The sequence below is a fragment of the Camellia sinensis genome, chromosome 11 (assembly GCF_055761805.1).
Source record: "Camellia sinensis isolate YWXY chromosome 11, ASM5576180v1, whole genome shotgun sequence".
Classification (NCBI taxonomy): Eukaryota; Viridiplantae; Streptophyta; class Magnoliopsida; order Ericales; family Theaceae; genus Camellia; species Camellia sinensis.
The window spans coordinates 109281597-109302911 of record NC_138971.1 but is presented as its reverse complement, the minus strand read 5'-3'; the positions used below and the strand labels follow the sequence as shown (position 1 = coordinate 109302911).

The window sequence follows — 21315 nt, the reverse complement described above, 5'->3', positions numbered from 1 at the left end:
TTTAATAGGGCGACTAGTCGCTCGTGCTCTTCTGAAGACAATGTAAAACCAATCTGGACTAAGCTAGGATCCCTCTCAGTACTCACATTAACAAACATGATCTCATTCATTAAGGGCTTAACACGCCTCTCTTCCTCTCAGTTGATCAAATTTTTGCAAATCCTGAGGAATTCCTTCCTCTTTGTTTTCACCACAGTGTTAGAAAAGTTTTTTTAAAAACTTAGGTCAATACAATGATTTCAAGGCACAGAAAAGGCACAATTTTGGTCAATTACTGCCATCTCATTCAGAACTTCTGGCTCAACTGGTTCAAAAGGCAGAAACAGACTCAAAAGAAAGAGTGTAAAAGACAAACACAAAACAAACAAGTGATGCCTGAGTTAACACGCTCAAAATCACCTGACTCCGGCACAACAAGACAGACTCGATACAACAAGACTAACTTAAAACACACAACAAGACTGACCCAATACCTAAGTCAAAAAGTACAATAAATAGCATTTTTAAATTGCTCAAAACAGTGTGTGCCATCCACCACATCTGGAGTAAAATGAGCGCCATTAGCAGGTGGTTCATCTCCCGATCACATAATCACATTATCCTCCAAGTTCATTGATCCAGTACCAATAGACTTTGTAGGACCTGGTGCGAAGATGACCTCGTTGTCAATCAGATCTTGAACTTCATAGCGAAGACGATAACAACCATCAGTGTCATGACCAGTTTGTTGATGGAAGACACAGTACTTGGCAACATTACGCCTGGCAGGAAAGGGATCCGGGAGAGGCCGAGGCTCAAGGGGTTTGAGATGGCCTTGTCCTATAAGGATTTGGAGAGCTTTAGACAAGGTCATGTAGAGGGGATTGAAGGTGCGGTTACCAGTTCTGACAGGCTTGACAGAGGGCTTGGCAGGTGTTGATTGGGTTTGATGATCTCTTATGGGTGTAGGGTTGGAACTGAAAGGGGCGTTTCTAGTATGACATCTCGTTTCCCGGCTTACCCCTTGATTCAGAATGCTCTCATCCTGAATGGCAAAAGTGTCATCCACAGTCTTTGCAACAACTACGAGCACTTGCTGTTTGTTCAGTCCTTCGACTTTCAAACCCTCAACAGCCCACTGAAGATGTTCATAGGGACCAATGCATGCCCCTACCTTGTTCTTTCCATTTGCCTCCACTTTGCTAAGGGATTGGCCTTCTTCCAATGCAGCCCGTCCCGTGATTACGGAGCCTTTTGATATGAAATTCCTGGTATGTGACGTGGTCGATGACGGCAGCCAATATCCCAAAGGCTAGATCTGCCACAATTCTTTGAAGATCTTCAATCATGCTTATTAGCTCAAAAGTAGTGGGTTTGTAGGTTTGAGATGATTGGGGTTCAGTGCATCCATCATACACAAGTCCATGCTTTTTGGAATGAGCACCTCAGGCTTGGCTAAATAGGCCGGGGTGATGTATATGCTGGGGTTATAGGTAGATGGCAGTGTATGGATTAGATTGAGGTGTGGAGGAAATGGGTTAGTGGTGGCCTGAGGTCCTTTTGGTGGAGCCATGATCTCTTCGTCAATAAGATCCTGAATCTTATGACGGAGGTGGATACAACGATTTGTATCATGACCGTACTGCTGATGATAAACACAGTATTTAGCTGGGTCTTATCTTGGTGAAAGAGGATTTGGAAGGGGTCGGGGTTTTAGGAGGTCTAGGTACCCTTTTTCTAGCAACATTTTCAAAGCTTGAGAGACTCATGTAAAGAGGATGGAAATTTCGGGCATGGGGCTAATTTGAAATGGTTGGTTTTTGGCCATTGAGGAGAGTGGTGATCGTGTTTACTTCTGAGCATGTCGTAGCTGTGTTACCATTAGTAGCAGCATTGGAATTGTGAAGAACATTCTTCTTCAAAGGCTTATTATCTTCCACAAAGACCCCTTGTCTGATGGCATCCTCGATTTGAACCCCCATTTCATGAAGCTCTAGAAAGGCAAACTGAGGTAGAACGATCATCTTCTGCTGGAACTTGCCATGCAGATTCTAAAAAATCATCTTGATTTGATCTTTTTGAAAGGCCTTGTAGTCATCATCAAGGCCTTCACTCTCCATCTTGTCACAAACTTTGAGAAACCCTCATTTAGCTCTTGGCGGGTGGCTTTGAGATCACGAATTGTGACCTCGATCTGTGTGTTGTAAGAGTATTGAGTAATAAAGGCCTCAGCCATCTCTTCCCAGTTCTGTTTCACAGAGTCCTCCAATTTCGCATACCAGATTGTGGCTATCCTAGACATGGTTCGGCTGAAGAGAGACAACTTCTGGGCTGGGGTCAAACCCATTGGCCTCAGGATATCAGAAAATAGGTTGAGGTGCACCATTGGGTCTCCAGAGCCGTCGAAGCGGTCAATATGCGGCATTTTAAACCGCTTCGGTAAGGTAACTACAGATTCAGTATACCCGTCCCCTAAATCCGGGATAGAGTTCGCTCCTTGTGTTCGTTTGAATAACTTCTCCAGTTTATTAACCTTAAGTGTAGTTAGGTCAACCTCAAATTCAAATGGAGCTTATATTTGATAGACAGGAGCTTTAGAGGCTTGTGTTAGGATTGGCTTCACTAGATTGCCCTGAGTCACTTGGACATTAGCAGTATGGGCAGTGGCTCCGGGTGTCGGGTTACTCGTAGGAGGTGCATAAGATACAAAAGCCACGGCCGACTGTGGCTATTGTTGTTATAGTCGAGTTATCACTTCGGCCTGACGAGTCGTGACTTCAGCCTGATGGACTATATCCTGCTGCAGTGCCCCGACTATCTATTGCAAGTGCTGTATTAGTTCTTCCACACCGATTGGGGGGATACTGAGCCATAGGAATGGATGATTGATCTCGTGCTGAGCTGAATGCAGACAACTGTTCCCAGACCAGACTAGACCCGGGTGAACTGAGGGGTGATTGTTGTAAAAACTGCACTGGTGAATTCTGCCTGAACCTCCTTCGTCATGTAATCGGTGGGAGTGAAGTAAACACAGGTTGCTTCTGAACAATTTCCGACCTGACAAAGTCTATCGACACAAGTCCAGAGTACCTAGGGGATATTGGAGCCTTATGAAGCTATGGTTCTAGGACAGACAACATCTCAGCCCAATTTCACTAGAACGGATATGATCATAGCTGAGTGACTGCGCTCTCTACTGAATTTTGCCCCAAAACAGATACTAACTTGGCAACTGATATGCACATCCCTATACAATTTCACTGTAAAGCACATACTAGTTAAGTGAGAACCAGAACACCCCTATGAGGGGATAAGGTTACCCTGTCCTAGTTTCGTCAGGAGCTAGGGTTTCACTATGCACAACAAGTGGCTTCACACAATCTTGTATTTGGGTAAGCAACTTGTCCTAGTTTGGAACAGTCTCTATGGTTTTCAATATACAACTAGGCCGATTGGTCAAAAAGGGTACCTCAACAAGACTACCTAATATACCTCTTGCACCTAACACCGAGAAGTGAAAGGAGGATCAAACGGTACAACGGTAGTCCAGATCCAAGGGTTGTGTTCCAATTGTGGCAGAGCCCGCGACTGGTCAGCCTTTTGGCAAGCTTTTCTAAGCAAGCCTCCGGCAAACCATTTAGGAATAGCAAATGCAAATGCAAAGAAACACATAAGTGTAGATAAAATAACATATCGTGAGTTCGAGTCAAGTTCTCTAAGTCCCCAATAGAGTTTCCATAAACTGTAGCCCAACTTTTTCGTGCCCCCTTTCGAAAGGTTTGAAAGAAGACCCTACAGTTCGGATTCCCGTGGTTCTGAATCTAATCTCACAAGCGCAATGTGAAACTGATAAACACCAAAGAGTCCAAATCAGCCAAATCGTTTTCAAAAATTGATTTTAGGATTAAAAATGCCAAAATTGGACTGCTTTGCTAGATACAGAGTCGCTACCTAAATATTTTATTTTGGGAAAATTTAGGAAACCCATGACTCGTGCCAAAGGCCACGTGTCCGTCATCACCAAAGTTACCTCGGCTCGGGAACTTAGGTACGAGGGGGGAGGTCATGAATTGAGCACCCCTGCTCGCCCGATCAAAGATTGACCTCTACTAATCATGATATGATTTTTTATAAACATTACATGCTCTAGTTTCGATTATTAACCTAGCTTTACTACGTGATGCACACAAGCAAGTATAGACTAGTTAGCTCAAATTGGAACAATTTAACTCATGTTTATTTGCGAAAATGGTTTGAATTTGCCACCTCAAGTGGGCTTAAAGTTTACGGATTTGCCACCAAACATAGTGGGCTTAAAACATGATTTGCCACTCAACAAAGTGGGCTTAAAACGCACATTTGTTGAATCGTTCTAATTCAAACAACAAGCCTTTATCCACATGCATTCATGCAGTTTAGCATTTAAGCACATAGCCTCATGGAAAGCATGCTAAACATGGCAACATTCACAATTATGCAAGTATGCTAAAGCATAAAAACTCACCTAGTACTCCAAGCTAAAACTGAAACTAGTTAGAAAGATGTATAATCCTAACTATATAAGATGTCTAATGCAACGCATGCGAAGAATGAAATTAATAGGCTCGGCTGCTAATATAGCATATGGATCGATTTGAACAACATGTAATTAAACACGTATTCAAAGAAGTGTTGAAATGGCAATGCAGTTTGAATGATGCGTCGAGCCTCGGTGCATGCAATACAAATGAATGGATGCAAGCATAAAGTATGCTAATTTGAAACATGTCCCTAATCTAACCATCGAAAGTGATTAAATAAAAGGGAGAAAGACGTGCGGTTGGAAAATATACACACACACATGCACATTTATTATAACATTACACCCTCGTGAATGAAGGTCTGAATGAATGAAAGCTAACTAGCTACACTAATTAAGCTAACTAATTATTACAAGACTCAAATTAATTAAGTATTCTGGTTAACCAATTACAAAACAAAATCGAATAACTGGTTAAATTAACTAATTAATTACAACATGTATTTAAGCTAGATATTTAAAAGTTAAATAAGCTTGAAATGCAAGGGAGGCTCATGCATGTGCTCGATTTCTACCCGAAAAGCCACCGTTTTGCTACTGCATGCCTCACTTTGCACATTTGAACACTGGCAATTCTGCCCATCTCTAGAATACCTCTGCTCCACCTTACCAACACACTGTGCAAATTTCACTGATGGTCGACAAGGGGCCGGTCGGCTACCAATGGTGGCCGGTCAGCTACTGGTGGTGGCTGTCGGCCACTGATAACTTGGACTTCCTTGCTGCATCAGAGAACAAACAGAGCAAAACAGTGTATTTCTCAAGGGTTGTTTGCACACTTTGCCTCTCATTTTCATGGGAAAATCAAAGGAGGGACAAAATTTGGTTCATAAACCATCAATCAGGCAAATTCATTGCATGATGGCTTGTGAAACCAATTGTGCAAGTTTAATAAATGCAAAAACAAGACTCAAATGATCATCATCCTATCATGCATGATCAAGGGCAATGGAGACCTAGGAAAATGGCACATTTCATTACTTTTGAGTATGAAATATCCCATTTTCATTGTGTTCAAATTAACGTCCTTTTTGAACACATGCAATGCAACACAAAAGAATGCTTATCTTGCCTCTTTTACTTGCCAATTTTGTTAACACATTTTAGTTACCAAACCATTCGTTAATCAATTTGTCCATTGGTGAGCGTCTTCTAAGATGAGAGAAGTGTCAACCAAGGGATAGTTTAAGGCATGAGAGAAGCTTCATGCCGTTGGTAATGAACCCTCAAAGGAGGATTAAACCATTAAGCATGAGCCTCAATCTCAAGCTTAAACAACCCTAAGGTTGAAACAACCCTCAAAGCAAATGAAAAAGTGAAGAAATGAGGGACATTGCAGAGATTATAAGTGCTGAAATTAGATGAGAAAAAGCTCTAAAATATGCAATCAACTCAAACCAATGGTGGTTAAAGCCTTAAAACACCAAGCTAGTAAAAGGACTTATACTACAACTATGCAAAACAAGACTTAAAAGGTACCAAACAGCCAAAACAGTGGAAAAACAATTCAAAATAGAGTGTAAAACAAGCTGGACTTGAGCCATGAAAAGCTAAAACATTAAGCTAATACATAAGGCTAACTAGGCATGCAAACAAGACACAAGGAGATGATGCTAACCCCTCCAATTTTGGACTTCAAAATGAGTTTTTTGCCACTGAAAACCTCTGAAATTCAGTGGTTAAAAGGCCCAAAAAAGGTGGTTTGAAAGTGGCAAACAAAGGCACAAAAACTTTACAAACTAAGAAGCAAGAAGGGTGAACCACCCCTTAATTGAAAATGGCCTCAAACCAACACTTTTAAGCCATAAAAATAGAGCTTTTTACAGTTCAAAATCAGCCTCAAAACGACTGACAAGGATGGCAAAGCAAGTGTACAAAGCAAGTATAAAGAGAGAGTGTTACACCTCTTGAAGCCAAGACACAATTTGGCCAATAAACCAAGCCAAGACCACCTTCTAGAGCTCAAAGAGGGTCTCAAGCAACCTCAACCCAGAGACTAGCAACTTCTATCAAGGGTATATAGGCAAAAGTGCAGGATTTGTCAGCAAATGTGTGACAACCCTGTTCCGTATTATGTTAATTAATGTTAATTATGATTCTGATTATGTGTTGGATATGATTTGGTGTGCCATCTATATGAATATATATGGTTTTGAATTTCTATCTGTTCACCGTAGGAATATCTGTTTGATTATTTGCTTTGGAATTTAAATTGAAGGCCCTATCGGCCACAGAAACTGAAATTAACTACGCCATTGTGATTGGCCTAATTTTTAGAGGCTACAGTGAAATTTAATTGAAAATTCATTCGGATCAAATTAAATAGATTAAATTAATGAAATGGTGCTCAATTATTTAATACTAAAGAAATGTGATTAGAGGGACTTATATAAAGGGCCAATTACACTCTCATTTTGTTGTTTGGAGCTCAAAAATCAGATTTCACACCTTAGAGTGAGAGAGGGTCGGCCAGAGAGAGAGAGAGAGGGTGAAGGAAATTGCAGTTTTGATCTTGAAGCTTGAATAATTTGGAGACCAACTCAAGAATTAAGCATAAGTTTGGAAGATTAAAACTCCTAGGTGAGTAATCAACCCTTAACTCATGAGTTTGAGTTGTGATTTTGTGAATTGAAGATTAATTGGTGGGTTAGATCATGAGTTGAGTTGATTAAGTTGAGATTGAAGTCCATATGTGCATGCATATAGAGAATTCCTATGAAAATTACATAATCTAGCATGTAATTTGTGAATTATGAAAGATTGAGCATTGAAGCATACATGCAAGCATGGTTTTGTTGAGTTTCATAGTTATAAGCATCATTGGTGCTATTTGAAATGGAATTGAGGTAAAAAATTGACATGCATGTTTGATTATGGAAGATATAAAGCTTATATGTGGGTTGAATGCATGAGCCTTAATTGCACTAAAGGAATGTTGATTAATTTTGAAGAATTGGGCCATGATTTTGAGCAATTGACCTCATCTTGCTTGTATACTTATGATATATATGGTATTTGCATGTTTTGAAACCAAAATTATGAGTTTTGGACCTTTGGAGGTCGAGTTTGGACTTGTAGAACAATTCTAGATTTTCCAGAATTTGGCATGCCCGCTCGAGCGGGGAAAGCGCCGCTCGAGCGGGAAATATGAGCTCCCAGAAGTTTTGCAGACATGGATGTCCGCTCGAGCGGGGAGCCATGTAGTGAGACTTTCAGCTCGAGCACTCGACTTCACGCTCGAGCGTAAAAATGAGGCAACCAGTACTTTTGCAGACCTAATGGGTCTGCTCAAGCGGGAAAGTCCACGCTCGAGCGGGGACCCCTATTTCAAAAATTTTGTAAAGATGTTCTGTGTTTTGTTTTCCGTTCTCTTCCACTTCTAAGTACTCTTAGGCATGCATTGAGCATTATGAACGAATTAAAAGGATAAGAAAGAAGCCTAAGAGGGATGTATGAATTAAGAACGGATTGAATCGTTTGTGACCCATATGTGTTATGTAATGTGTAGGGTCAAGCTCAAGGGTGAATCCACCGGCAGAGCGTTGTGAGTAATATCTTAACAAAGATATCTAAAGTATGTTATTTGTCCAACTGCTTATTTTCATACAAGTCTTGTAAGTTTGTTACATTGAATTGGGGACAAATATTTGTTATGCCATGTGATTGGGGCCAAAGGCCGTTTGACATAATTGATTGGGCCGAAAACCGTTGGATATGGATGATTGGGCCAAAGGCTGTATGATACAAATGATAGTCTGACACATGAATGAATGGGCCGAAGGCCGTTTGACATGAACGAAAGAATGAATGGGCCAAAGGCCGTTTGACATGAATGAATGAATGAATGAATGAATGAATGGGCCAAAGGCCGTATGAAATAATGAAAGGCCGAAGGCCATATGAAAGAATGAATGGGCCGAAGGCCGCATGACATGAATGAATGGGCCGAACGCCATATGATATGAATGAATCGGGCTTGAGGCCATTTGATGTGTTTGGAACCGTAGTCACTTGACCTATATTTATATATATATGCTAGATAGAAACATGAATTGGGCCTAAGGCCGTTTGAAGCACGTTGTTCTAAATACCGTTTGTGTATCTTCTTTATTTGATATTATTCACTGGGCTTTCGCTCACGCTCATTCATATGTTTGTAGGTGAGCCAAGGGAGGTCCAATCCCAACCACAGTGAAGTTTGTGTGAAATAGTCAAGATTTTGAAAAGTCAACCCATGCGTCTCACACACGAGACTTGTTCTCGTCCTTTTCCTCACTACAACAAAAGTAACCTATGGTGACGAAAACTAGTGAAGAAAATCAGATTCGTCACTAAATAAAAATAATTCGTGAGGAATTTATAAATTTTGTCACATATAATAAAAAAATGAAAATGATAGGTGACAAAATTTATTTTCGTCAATAAATACTTCATTTTAAGTGAGGAAAAATTAAGTTTCGTCACCAAAAATTTTCCCGCTACTTTTTTTTGGTGGCGCCAAAATTTTGGGACTTTTGTGAGAAAAAAAATTGTCACTAATTATAAAATTATTTGTGAGGAATATATTTTCGTCACCAAAACATTTTAATATTTTTGATATCTTTTAGTGAGGAAATAATATTGTCACCAATTTTGGTGGGAAATTTTTGATATATTGAGGGGCAATTAAAAAAAACATAGGGTATTAATTTTTTTTTACCCCTTTTCTGTTTATCATCTCTATCTCTCTCTCTCTCTCTCTCAAAATAGAGTATTTATTTGTCTTACCTCTTGCTCCTCCACCACGCCGATCACCATTGTCGCCTCTATTAGCCTTGCCGATCGTCGCCGCCACTAGTAGCCTTGTCGGTAATCGCCACATCTTCTTCACTCGGTGATTTGGTACGTGATTTCTCTTTGCTCTTTTTCTAGTGTCTCTTTCTCTTATTCTCTGTATTGGTATGGTGACAAAAAGTAGTGAAGAAAATAAATTTTGTCACTAAATAAGAATAATCTGTGACGAATTATAAAATTTTGTCACGTATAATAAAAAAATAAAAATAATAGGTGACAAAATTTATTTTTGTCAACAAATACTTCTTTTTAGGTGAGGAAAAATTAAGTTTCGTCACTGAAGGTTTTCCCGCTAATATTTTTTGAGTGGCGCCAAAATTTTAGACTTTTGGTGAGAAAAAAATTTGTCACAAATTATAAAATTATTAGCGAGGAATACATTTTCGTCACCAATAATTTTGTGTATATATATTTTTTTTGAGAAACTTGATTTTAAATGTTTTAAGACCATTTGGTGAGAAATATATTTTTGTCACTAATAATTTTTAATATTTTGAGACATTTTAGTGAGGAAATTATTATGTCACCAATTTTGGAGGAAAAATTTTAACATATTGGGTGGTAATAGAAAAAATAGACTACTAACTTTTTTCCTCCTTTTATTTTTGTTTATCAATTTTTCTCTCCCCTCTCTCTCTCTCTCTCTCTCTCTCTCAAAACAAAAACACAAGTTAATTAACTCTCTAAACCTATGGTGACGAAAAGTAGTGAAAAAAATATTTCGTCACTAAATAAGAATAATCCATGACGAATTATAAAATTTTGTCACATATAATAAAAAGTAAAAATAATAGGTAACGGAATTTAATAAATACTTATTTTTAGGTGAAGAAAAATTAAATTTCGTCACCAAAGATTTCCCTTCTAATTTTTTTTGGGTTGCGTCAAAATTTTGAGATTCTTAGTAAGAAAAAAAGTTGTCACCAATTACAAAATTATCAGTGAGGAATATATTTTTGTCATCAATAATTTTAAATATTTTTTTAAAAAAAATAATTTTAAATATTTTAAAACTATTTAATGAAAAATATATTTTTATGGTCAATAATTTTAATATTTTAAAATTTTTAATGACAAAATTATTTTATCACTAACCAATCTTGAAGGGAGGAACTTTGAAATTTGGCGATAATAAAAAAGAGGAACCCTAGGAATGGCAACAAAAACCATACCCAATGGCTACCCATGGATACCCTACCCGAAATACGTGGGTTTCCCTATTTTTCAATCCATCAGGTCAGTCGGTGATCTAATTTTAATTCACCAAGGATCCTCTAGAATGTTTTTTTTCCTAAAGTTTTCTAAAGTGGTGTATTGTGTGGTTGAGATTTAATGTTAAAAAATTAATGTGACTTGTCATTAAATCTCAACCACACAATGCACCACTCTAAGAAACTTCAAAAAAAAAAAAACTCTAGAACTCATTTTAATTATCCATCGGGGAATGGGTCGGGAAATGGATACTGCTCATTTCTCCATATGTTTTGACACAGCTTGGGATTTCTCACTTCCACTTCACATACTGCTCATTTGATTTCTCACTCTCTCTAACTCCCACTCCAGATCAGAGTTCCAGCGTGGTGAGTTCTATCGTTCTCCGGCGATCTCGTTGGCGCTTAACACAATTCTCCAGATTGGTGAGTTCTCTCTCTTGTTTCTCTCTCTCTCTCTCTCGTTCTCTCTTGTTCTCTGGCTATTCACGACCCCTCTTACAACGACGTGTGTTCGGGGACTACGAACCACTCGGAGGTCGTTAGGGTTCAGTATGATCCCAAGGAGTGTAGCTATGAGACCTTGCTTGATGTGTTCTGGTCCAGGCATGACCCTACCACGCTTAATCGTCAGGTGGCTTTGTTGAATTTTGTGGTTTTGGTTGTTTAATTTTAATGGGTTTTGGTTAATTTTGATGGGTTTTGATTGATTTGCTATCTAATTGAATTGGTACTTAGCTTCTTGTGACTGGTAAACAAAAGGGCTTTATCAGGTTTTGCTAATTGTTAGAATAGTAATTAGTCATTTAATTTATAGGTAGATGCTTGAATTTTGAGGGCTTTCAATTTTTAATATTTGGGTTTGATTTTTTGATGGTTTTTTTTTTTTTTCCCATCTTAAGAGGCCTTTTTTTCATGGCGTTTACTTTGATTTTCAACTGATGTAGCACAAAATCTATATGTATATACCTGTATATATATATACAGGTTTCCTACCCCTTTTCTTTGGAGCTGAATCTGGTTCTGGTTCTGTTTCCAGATTCACTGCCATTGTAGAGTCCAAATAATCAGAATGGGTGTTGCTCCTTGCATCTATACTTTTGCCATCATCTTTTTCATTAATAAAATGGCCATTACTACATGGACAAAGCAATAACAATTACAACCACAAAGTTCTACATGGCTGAGACAGTTCATCCCAATCTTTAATATCAGACAAGTTGTCCTCATTTTTCCAGAAGCATGTCATTTTCATTTTCTTTCATTGTCTTTTGTTCAAAGAGAACCTTTTTTACTGCAGATTTTAGATCATAATGAGAGTCGGAGGGTATTTTTTTCCCAAGATTGTAGACATGTAATTGATTTAGCCACATTCTCATTCAGTTAGTTTTTTATTTTTTATTTTTATTTTTTTTAAAGCTCTTTTGCTATGTTAGGTGTAAACACTATCGGGAACATAGTTTTCAATTGAGACACTAATATTCAGAATTCCAGTATCCGTATGGCTTATTCCGAGGTACTTGCATTGGATAACACTGTGCCTGATGGTAAGTCGAGCAACATATTTACCAACATTTGAATATGTGATTGTATTTGTCAGTATAAATTAGGAAATAAAGTATAACTGTATAACTATCAGTACCGTTACAGTATAAAAAATTGCCAGCTCAGTTGCCAAAAATATATATAGATTTCTGACTGAGCTTCTCTAGTTCCATATGGTACAAGAGCTCTACATATCTGACTAAATTAGATAATCATCACGAACATTTAGAACTAAATTGTCTTTCCTTTCTCCATAAAATGTTTAGACAAAACCCTGCAAATGTTAGATTTCTAGAGAGAGAGAGAGAGGAAGAAGATTTAATTCTTTTATTGTTTTCAATTCCTATTCTCAGAATTGTTGACTTGAATCTATGTGTCAGAATCATTCTTATATAGAAGATCAAACTTTCTCCAGTAAAAAAAAATTAAAATCACTGAACATTTTTAAGATTAGCATATAGAGCACAGGCTCAAAGTATTTGCTCAAAAGTTCATTTGGGAAAGTTAAGATTGGGATAGTAATTTTTTGATGCAGGTACACGAGGAAATGAGCTTGAAATTTCAGAACGTCTGGACATTGCAATTGATGTCGCCCACACAGTTACATATCTGCACATGTACATGGGTATGGCACACTTTTTTGAATCAACTACTGCTAATATGGGAAAAAAAAAAGTTATCCTTTTCATTAAGATGATCAAACTAAAGGGAAAACAAAAAAAACATTGAAAATGCTGAGTTTTGATCAGTTATGTTACAGATCTTCCAATAATCCACAGAGACATAAAAGCATCAAACATCCTCATCACAGAGAAACTCCGAGCCAAAGTAGCTGACTTTGGATTTGCACGATTAGCTGTTGAAGATCCGTATGGCTTATTCGCCTTAATATCATTGCAGAACCTAGCTCCAGCCATTGCAGGCACCAAAAGAATCTAAAACAGTTGAGAGTTCGGGAAATAAGAGGATTAATGTTAGTGGATCAAGTAGTTCCAGCAGTTCTAGCAGTGACTCTGGTTCTTCCTTAAGTGGTAAATGTTATCTGTTTTAGTTATTATGCAGTATTTGTATATCTATATTCACTGTAATTCGACTGCCCTTTAAGGGTTTCTGTTTGATTGTGAAATACATTTATTAATTGAATCTCATACACTACTTACAGATTCCGATAGTGATAGTTCCTCTGCATATGGATCAGATGCAGGGCGGTTACCTAGGAATTGAGTGGATTCTGAATAGGAGATAGCTGCACTGCTATGTTGGGTACAAAAATAAAGAGAGAGGGAGAGAGACAGAGAGAGAGGGAGAGAGAGTAGGTACATGCACCAAATATCCAATAGATGCTCATATAGAAGAGGGTCAAAGATGTTCTCATTAAGTTTATTTGTGAGAAAACTCTTAAGGTGCTCTGTATGTAGCTCTATTTCAAGAGGGATGGAGAACAAAATTCATAAACTTGACACCAAAATATTTTCTCACAAGTCTTGTTTAGTGACATCTAATTAATGCCAATGTGTTTTTATCCATTGCAGATGAAAGCTTGGGCAAAAGCACAGGATATTAACAATTCGAACAATGAACTCCTTATCCATAGTATTATTGGTTGCATTCCATCTCCAGGTATGATTATTTTATCATGTCTCAGTGGTACTGGACAGTAGTGAAAAGGTCAAAAATTTAAACATCGAAATGCTTAGTATTAGTAGATTATGTACAGGACATCAAGGTCGATCAGTTAACAAGAATGGCTTAAGTTCTTAGATTGGGAGTCATTTATCTATCATAGTTAGTGAATGTTGTAGTTTCTGTGATTTTTTTGCTGAGTTCTTGAATAAGTTGTAAATTTTCTCACGCTTCAATGATTTTCCCCCCCTTCTTTTGTACTTTCCTAAGCAGCTTTCTATTGTGTTCAGATTGATGCTAGTCATAACACTTCAGTTCCTGGCTATTTTGTGAAAAATTGATATAGTTTTCCTTTTCTGCCAGCTCTCTTGAAATACAAGAGCAAAATGAGGAAATTCAATCAGAAAAAGAAGAAATTCCAACACAAAAACATGAAATTCAAGCACAAAAAGACAAAGTTAGAGGAGGAGGTATCCCATGAACTCGTAGATTGCCTTTTTGGTAAGTCTCGCTTGTTTTATCTTTTTATTTTTCTCATGTTGGTTAGTATATACTAATTAAAGCACAGTAGTTTGACTAATTAATAACTAAGATTTAACAAGTTTCAAGATGTATTTAATGAAAATAGATTCATTAGTTACTTCTTACTTAGTATGACCCTAGTGAAAATACACACTAACCAAAGTAGAGACAAAACTATGTGTTTACTTTTTTGTGTATTTTTTCTAGGCAATGTTGGAGTTACTCTAAGTTAGTGATGTGATTAATAGGACCTTGCCATGTAGAAAGAACCTTCTGGTTGTTAAGCTAGATTCATTGTGTACACAATTTGTATTTACATAGATAGAGCTATTATTTGCTAGCTATTGATGTCTTTGTAACCCAGCTTTTGATGTCTCTCTAATCTAGCTTTTGATGTCTCTGTGGATAATTTTCACTTAAGAACCTTTATAGAGATATGCAAGCCCCTTTGCCATTCCCAATATGATGTCGAACTGCTACTTCCAGCTTAGAATTTGAGTCTTGTTCTTATCTGCATGGAATAAAAGAGTGTCGCCACTTAAAGATACAATTGAAAGAAGGTGCAATGATATCTCAGATTTTGCTTTATATGCTTTTGTCAATTATAATATAGCCACACCACAAAAAAAAAAAAAAAAAAAAGTTACAAGTTTTGGGTCATAGTAATGTGAAACTCCATCAGGGAGTAGGATTAATCTCATATAGACAAGTTGATGGTAAAAGCAGTATTAGTTAAGAGTTTTTTGGACACTCTTAAAACATATAAGTATGTTTGCCTAGTTTTTTGGAAAGCATGTTTGCGTGGTTTGTTATGTGATATGATTACATGAATACATCTGTAATTGCAATTTTGAGTGAATTCAATGATCCTTTAATTTGTGTAGTAATGCAAGTTACACAATTAACTTCAATTACGCAAATCTAATGATACATGGGTTCTTCTAAATATATGAAGAAATGTAAAAATGTGTATTGCTCCCATTTTATTGCAAAATGATGAAAATAAGAAAAAAATTTAAATAATTTAGTATTTTATCTTTAGCCAAAAGCAGCCAAAATTAAAAACCAAAGTAAGAGCCAAAAAAACATGAGCATGTTTATAAATAAAAAATTAAAAATCACAATGATTCCTTATCAAAGAAGATTTGATTAAGGTTTTTGTTGGGTACAAATTCATAAACACGGCGGTCTGGACCTTCAATGGTACAACCCAAAAGTCTTACAAGGTTCTTGTGTTGAATTCCACGGATCAAATTTACCTCATTGAAGAAGTCATCGACCCATTGTCATGAATCAAATGTATCTCAATGCTACATTATATTTTCAAGCTATTAAATATATTCTGGCATTAATGATAGTGATATATGGTATTCCTGCAATCTTTTGGCATCTTCTGTTATCTGTGTTACTTTATCATCAAGGATCACCTCAACTCTTTGAAGTTTTGGATTGCTATATGCATTTCTACTAAATTGGTTTATAAAATAAAATTACTTATATATGAGTTTAGATGTAATTCATAATATATTAATGTTTTCCTTGTTTATTTTCTTTGCAGATTGGTTTTTGATGACGTTTATTAGAAGCATATATACTTGCAAATCAAGATCAAAGTGTTGAATTTTTTTTCCTGAACTGATACTTAGTTCTAGTTTTAAACCTAGTTGAGTGTTATTTTTTTGGTAGACTCCACGTTAGTTCATTTTGGAATTTGTTATGATGGTTTTTTTTATTGTACTTAATGGATTATTATTAAATTTGTTTGATGGATATATTTTCATTTATGATATAAATTGTTTAGTGAATTATTTTGTGGAGTGGTGTATAATAGCTAGTAGATTTCTTAGTACATTTAAAAGGCTATTGGGATATGAGTAGGGATATTTGTGAAATAATAATTTAAATTGAAATACAAAATATGGAACAAGTTCAGTGACAAATTTTTTTCGTCATTTGTACTTGTTATTATGACAAAGTGACTATTCGTCGCTAATAAACATTTTTTGTGACAATTTATTGTAATTTATATATGAAACATTTCATTGATTTTGTTGTTTGGTGACTAAAAATTTCGTCATGTATATATATATTTGTGATGAAATATATTTCGTGATCCATGTATGACTTTTGGAGACGAAAAATTTCGTCACCTTTACATCTTACTGTGACGAAATTATTTCCTCATCAATGATCAACATGTGTGACAAATTTATTCGTCAACTAAAGTTATAAATATGGTACTGAATAACTATTTGGTGACGAAAATGAGAATTTTTGGCGACAAAATGTTGTTTTATTGGTGACAAAATTATGACTTTTGAAGACGAAAAATTTCGTCACCTTTACATCTTATTGTGACGAAATTATTTCCTCATCAATGATCAACATGTGTGACAAATTTATTCGTCAACTAAAGTTATAAATATGGTACTGAATAACTATTTGGTGACGAAAATGAGAATTTTTGGCGACAAAATATTGTTTTATTGGTGACAAAATTATGACTTTTGAAGACGAAAAATTTCGTCATCTTTACATCTTATTGTGACGAAATTATTTCCTCATCAATGATCAACATGCGTGACAAATTTATTCGTCAACTAAAGTTATAAATATGGTATTGAAAAACTATTTGGTGACGAAAATGAGAATTTTTGGCGACAAAATGTTGTTTTATTGGTGACAAAAAATTTCGTCACTGAAGTAATTTCATTGGTGACGAAATTATTTTTCGTCACGTTGGTTTTTAGTGACAAACATTCAATGACGAAACCGGTGACGAAAATATTTCCTCACAAATATCTATAGTGACGAAATTAGCTCTTTGAAGACAAAAAAATTTCGTCACTCAAGGCCCAACTTGTTGTAGTGCCTACTTGTTACATTTTGTCATGTCGACAAGAACGTTAATTTACGGTTGTATATAGTTTTGATCGGCTGACTTAGACTTAATGATCCTGTATGTATAGAATTTATGTTATTATTTATTTTGACATGAGTTATTAACATGTATGTATATGGACTGTTATGATGTGCCATGTAAGCACAACTCTATGGACAATTTGTAAGTTGTTTCCGTTTGGCCCCTTTACTCTGATGAGTTATGACTGAATTGGTTTGAGGCTGTAGGTAATCCCTTGATTACTGGTCGGTTATGTCCTTAACCCATAGGGGCGGGTTCGGGTCATGACAGAGTGGTATCAGACCACGAGTTAATAACTCACACACTTGTCCAAATGAGCAATAAACGTCTAGAAAAGATCTAGGATGCATTCATGTGATAAGTATGAATTTGAAAGCATCAAGAATACGCTTAAATGTTTCAATATGAACGATTATGTGTTATAAGTTTGTGATTTGCTTGCATTGCAAATTATTTGAATATGTATGCTCTTTAGTAGATGCATACCTGTGATTCTTTTGTATAAAGTATAATGCAAGTCTAATCAGATGGTGAGAACAAGAGGTGATGAGATAGACGAGTCCTCTACTGCCAGAATGGATAGGATGGAAAGATTGATTTAGGAAATGGCAGAGACATTGAGGCAACAAGAACAGTGGCAGCAACCACAACCTCCACCTCCGGCACCACCCGTGCTAGATAATTAGAATGATGACCGAATAATAGCTCTCACTAAAGAATTTAAGAAAATGAAGCCACCCCAGTTCCATGGGAGATTAGATCCGTTGAAAGCCGAAGCATGGGTCCTCGGCATCGAAAAGCTATTTGAGGTGTTCCCTTGTTCGGAGACACAGAAAGTGCTTCTAGCCACCTTTATGCTAGAAGACGAAGCAAGAAGATGGTGGATGTTAATGCGTGAAAATCATAAAGATGTTGACTGGGCGAAATTCCTAGAAGTTTTCTATGATAAATACTTTCCGCAATGTGTCCGTGACAGGAAAGTATCGGAGTTCATGGAACTTAAACAAGGCAACATGACAGTGGCTGAGTATGAGGCCAAATCCACTGAATTGGCCAGGTTTGCACCACATGTGATTGATACTGATTATAAGAAAGCGAGGCATTTTGAAGGTGGGCTTTGAAGTGACATTCTACAAAGGGTAAATGTCCTGAAGCTGGAAACCTATATTGGGGTGCTATACCGGGCCATAATATCAGAAGCTAACATAGCTAGACAAACTAAACCAAAAACAGACTGGAAAGGCAATAAGAGATAAGGCTTCTTTTTGAAGAAGAAATTTTTGAAAAAGCAGAATACGGGCTCCTCAAGTATTTCAAATCCTTCCCGAGATACATCCCCAATGTGTAATATTTGTAGTAAAAGGCATCGTGGGGTTTGTTACCGTGTGTCAGGAGCTTGTTTTAAATGTGGTAAATAAGGGCATATGGCCAGAGATTGTAACCAGAACAGTGGGAAGCTAGCTGCTAGCTCAACTGCATCAATACCGAAGCCGAGAAATACTATGAAATCGACTACCACCGGGGATACCATGAGGCAAGGGAGAGTTTTTGCGCTTGTTCCGGGCGATACACGGAATGCTAACGTAGTTGTCTCAGGTACTATTTCTATGTGTAATCAGGATGCTTTTGTGTTATTTGACTCCGAATCAACGCACTCTTTTGCAACATGTGCATTTGCATCTAGACTGAGTAGACCTCTAGAATTATTGCCATATCTACTATGTGTGTCTGCTCCATCTGGGGAATCTGTATTATGTGAATCTGTATATCGTTTTTGTGACATACGAATTGGGAATGCTATTTTGTATGTGGATTTGTTGCCCTTGAACTTTAGGCACTTCGATATAATTCTGGGCGTGGATTGGTTAACTAAATATTGTGCCACCATTGATTGTGTAACAAAACAGGTTGTGTTTAGACCACCAGAACAGGAAGAAATTGTGTATGTGGATAACAGGGTAGTACCTCCACCTTATTTAATATCTGCAATGAGGGCATGTAAATTAATTAGGAAAGGGTGTCAGGGTTATTTGTGTTCTGTGTTGTCAAAACAATATGGGAATATTGAATTGAGTAGTATCCATATAGTTAGCGAATTTCCAGATGTGTTTCCAAATGAATTACCAAGGGAATTGGTGGACAGGGAGATAGAGTTTACGATTGAAATTATGCCAGGCACCCAGCCTATTTCTAAAACTCCTTACAGAATGGCTACTGTTGAAATGAAAGAACTAAAAGAAGAGTTGCAAGACCTGCTTGACAAACGGTTTATCCGACCCAACACTTCACCATGGGGTGCACCAGTGTTGTTTGTGAAAAAGAAAGATGGAACCTTGCATTTGTGTATCGACTATCGGGAATTGAACAAGATAACAATAAAGAATAAATATCCCCTACTTCATATTGATGACCTGTTTGACCAGTTGCATGGACCACAAGTGTTTTCCAAAATTGATTTGAGATCCGGGTACCACCAGTTGAAAGTAAAGGCAGAAGATGTTGAGAAAACCGCATTCAGAACGAGGTATGGTCATTTTGAATTTCTTGTTATGCCATTTAGAGTGACTAATGCTCCGGCAGCGTTTATGGACTTAATGAACCGAATTTTTAAATCTTCCTCGACAAATTTGTTATGGTTTTTATTGATGACATTTTGATATACTCCAAGAATAGACTTGAACATGAATATCATTTGAGAACTGTCCTGCAAACACTTATAGAAAAGAAATTATTTGCCAAACTAAAGAAATGTAAATTTTGGTTACATGAAGTTATCTTTTTAGGGCATGTGATCAACAAGGAAAGAATTTCAGTGGACCCATAGAAAATAGAGGCAATTGCGAATTGGCCTACACCGACAAATGTGACAGAAGTCCGCAGCTTCATGAGCTTAGCCGGTTATTACAGGAGATTTGTGAAAGAATTTTCAAGAATAGCTGTACCTCTTACCCAACTGACACACAAAGGGCAACCATTTGAATGGAATAACGAAAGAATATCTACCTTTTATGAACTAAAGACAAGACTGACCACTACACCAGTGTTGACATTGGCCACAGGTACGGAAAACTTTGTAATTTTCAATGATGCATCTTATAAAGGTTTGGGTTGTGTGCTAATGCAGAACGGAAGGGTAATTGCCTACGCCTCTTGACAGTTGAGGCCACATGAGAAGAACTACCCGTCACATGATTTAGAACTGGCCGCAGTTGTTTTTGCTTTGAAAATCTGGCGGCACTATTTGTATGGGGAAAAATGTGAAGTCTACACAGATCACAAGAGCCTGAAATACTTCTTTACATAGAAAGAGCTCAATATGTGGCAGAGGAGATGGCTTGAATTGATTAAGGATTACGACCTTGAAATCCAATATCACCCCGGGAAAGCTAATACAGTTGCTGATGCCCTAAGCAGAAAGTCGATAGGGAGTATGGCTTGTTTGCTTACTGAACAGAAAGAGATCTTGCAAGATTTTGAGAAGTCTGAGATTGAAGTGGTATTGTGTGAACAGGGCGGATTGATAGCCGCTATTTCAGCTGAACCGGCAATCATTGATGAGATTAAACAGAAACAAAAAGAGGGTGAATTCCTCAAGAAAATGATTGATGAATTTGAGACAAGTCCGAAAGTAGAGTCCAGCATCAAATGCGAAATGTTGAGGTTTCGAAACCGAATGTGTATCCCAGATATTCCGGAACTAAATAAAAGGGTTTTAGATGAAGCCCATAAATCAGTGTTTGTTATGCATCCGGGTAACAACAAAATGTATCGGGATTTGAAACAAAGCTATTGGTGGCCTAAAATGAAGAAAGAAATTACAGAATATGTGTCCAAGTGCCTTCAATGTCAGCAAGTTAAAGCTGAACATCAGAAACCAGGCGGTCTACTTCAACCTCTCCCTATTCCTGAGTGGAAGTGGGAGCATGTGACTATGGATTTTGTTATTGGTCTACCTCGGACTCCTCGAGGTATGGATTCTATTTGGGTTGTAGTCGATAGACTGACTAAATTTGCACATTTTCTACCTGTTAGAACTACATTTGATGCTTATAGACTGGCCACTATATATGTTGATGAAATTGTCCATTTACACGGAGTTC

At 37.1% G+C, this 21315-nt stretch overlaps 1 protein-coding gene across 2 annotated transcripts; it reads left to right on the top strand.

Moving 5' to 3' along the window:
- Nucleotides 1-10796: 10796 nt before the first annotated feature.
- On the top strand, nt 10797-16150 carry LOC145802073 (calmodulin-binding receptor-like cytoplasmic kinase 1). Of its 2 annotated transcripts, XM_082894466.1 has the most exons (7): nt 10797-11028; nt 12039-12149; nt 12683-12772; nt 12908-13178; nt 13680-13767; nt 14134-14271; nt 15851-16150. In XM_082894466.1, the coding sequence occupies exons 2-4, from the start codon at nt 12104-12106 to the stop codon at nt 13084-13086; spliced, it is 315 nt and encodes a 104-aa protein (XP_082750592.1). In that variant the 5' UTR covers nt 10797-11028; nt 12039-12103; the 3' UTR covers nt 13087-13178; nt 13680-13767; nt 14134-14271; nt 15851-16150. The 2 variants fall into 2 exon arrangements, with proteins under 2 accessions (XP_082750592.1, XP_082750593.1); XM_082894467.1 differs by lacking the exon at nt 12039-12149 and having other exon boundaries at nt 10800-11028; nt 15851-16130.
- Nucleotides 16151-21315: the final 5165 nt, after the last annotated feature.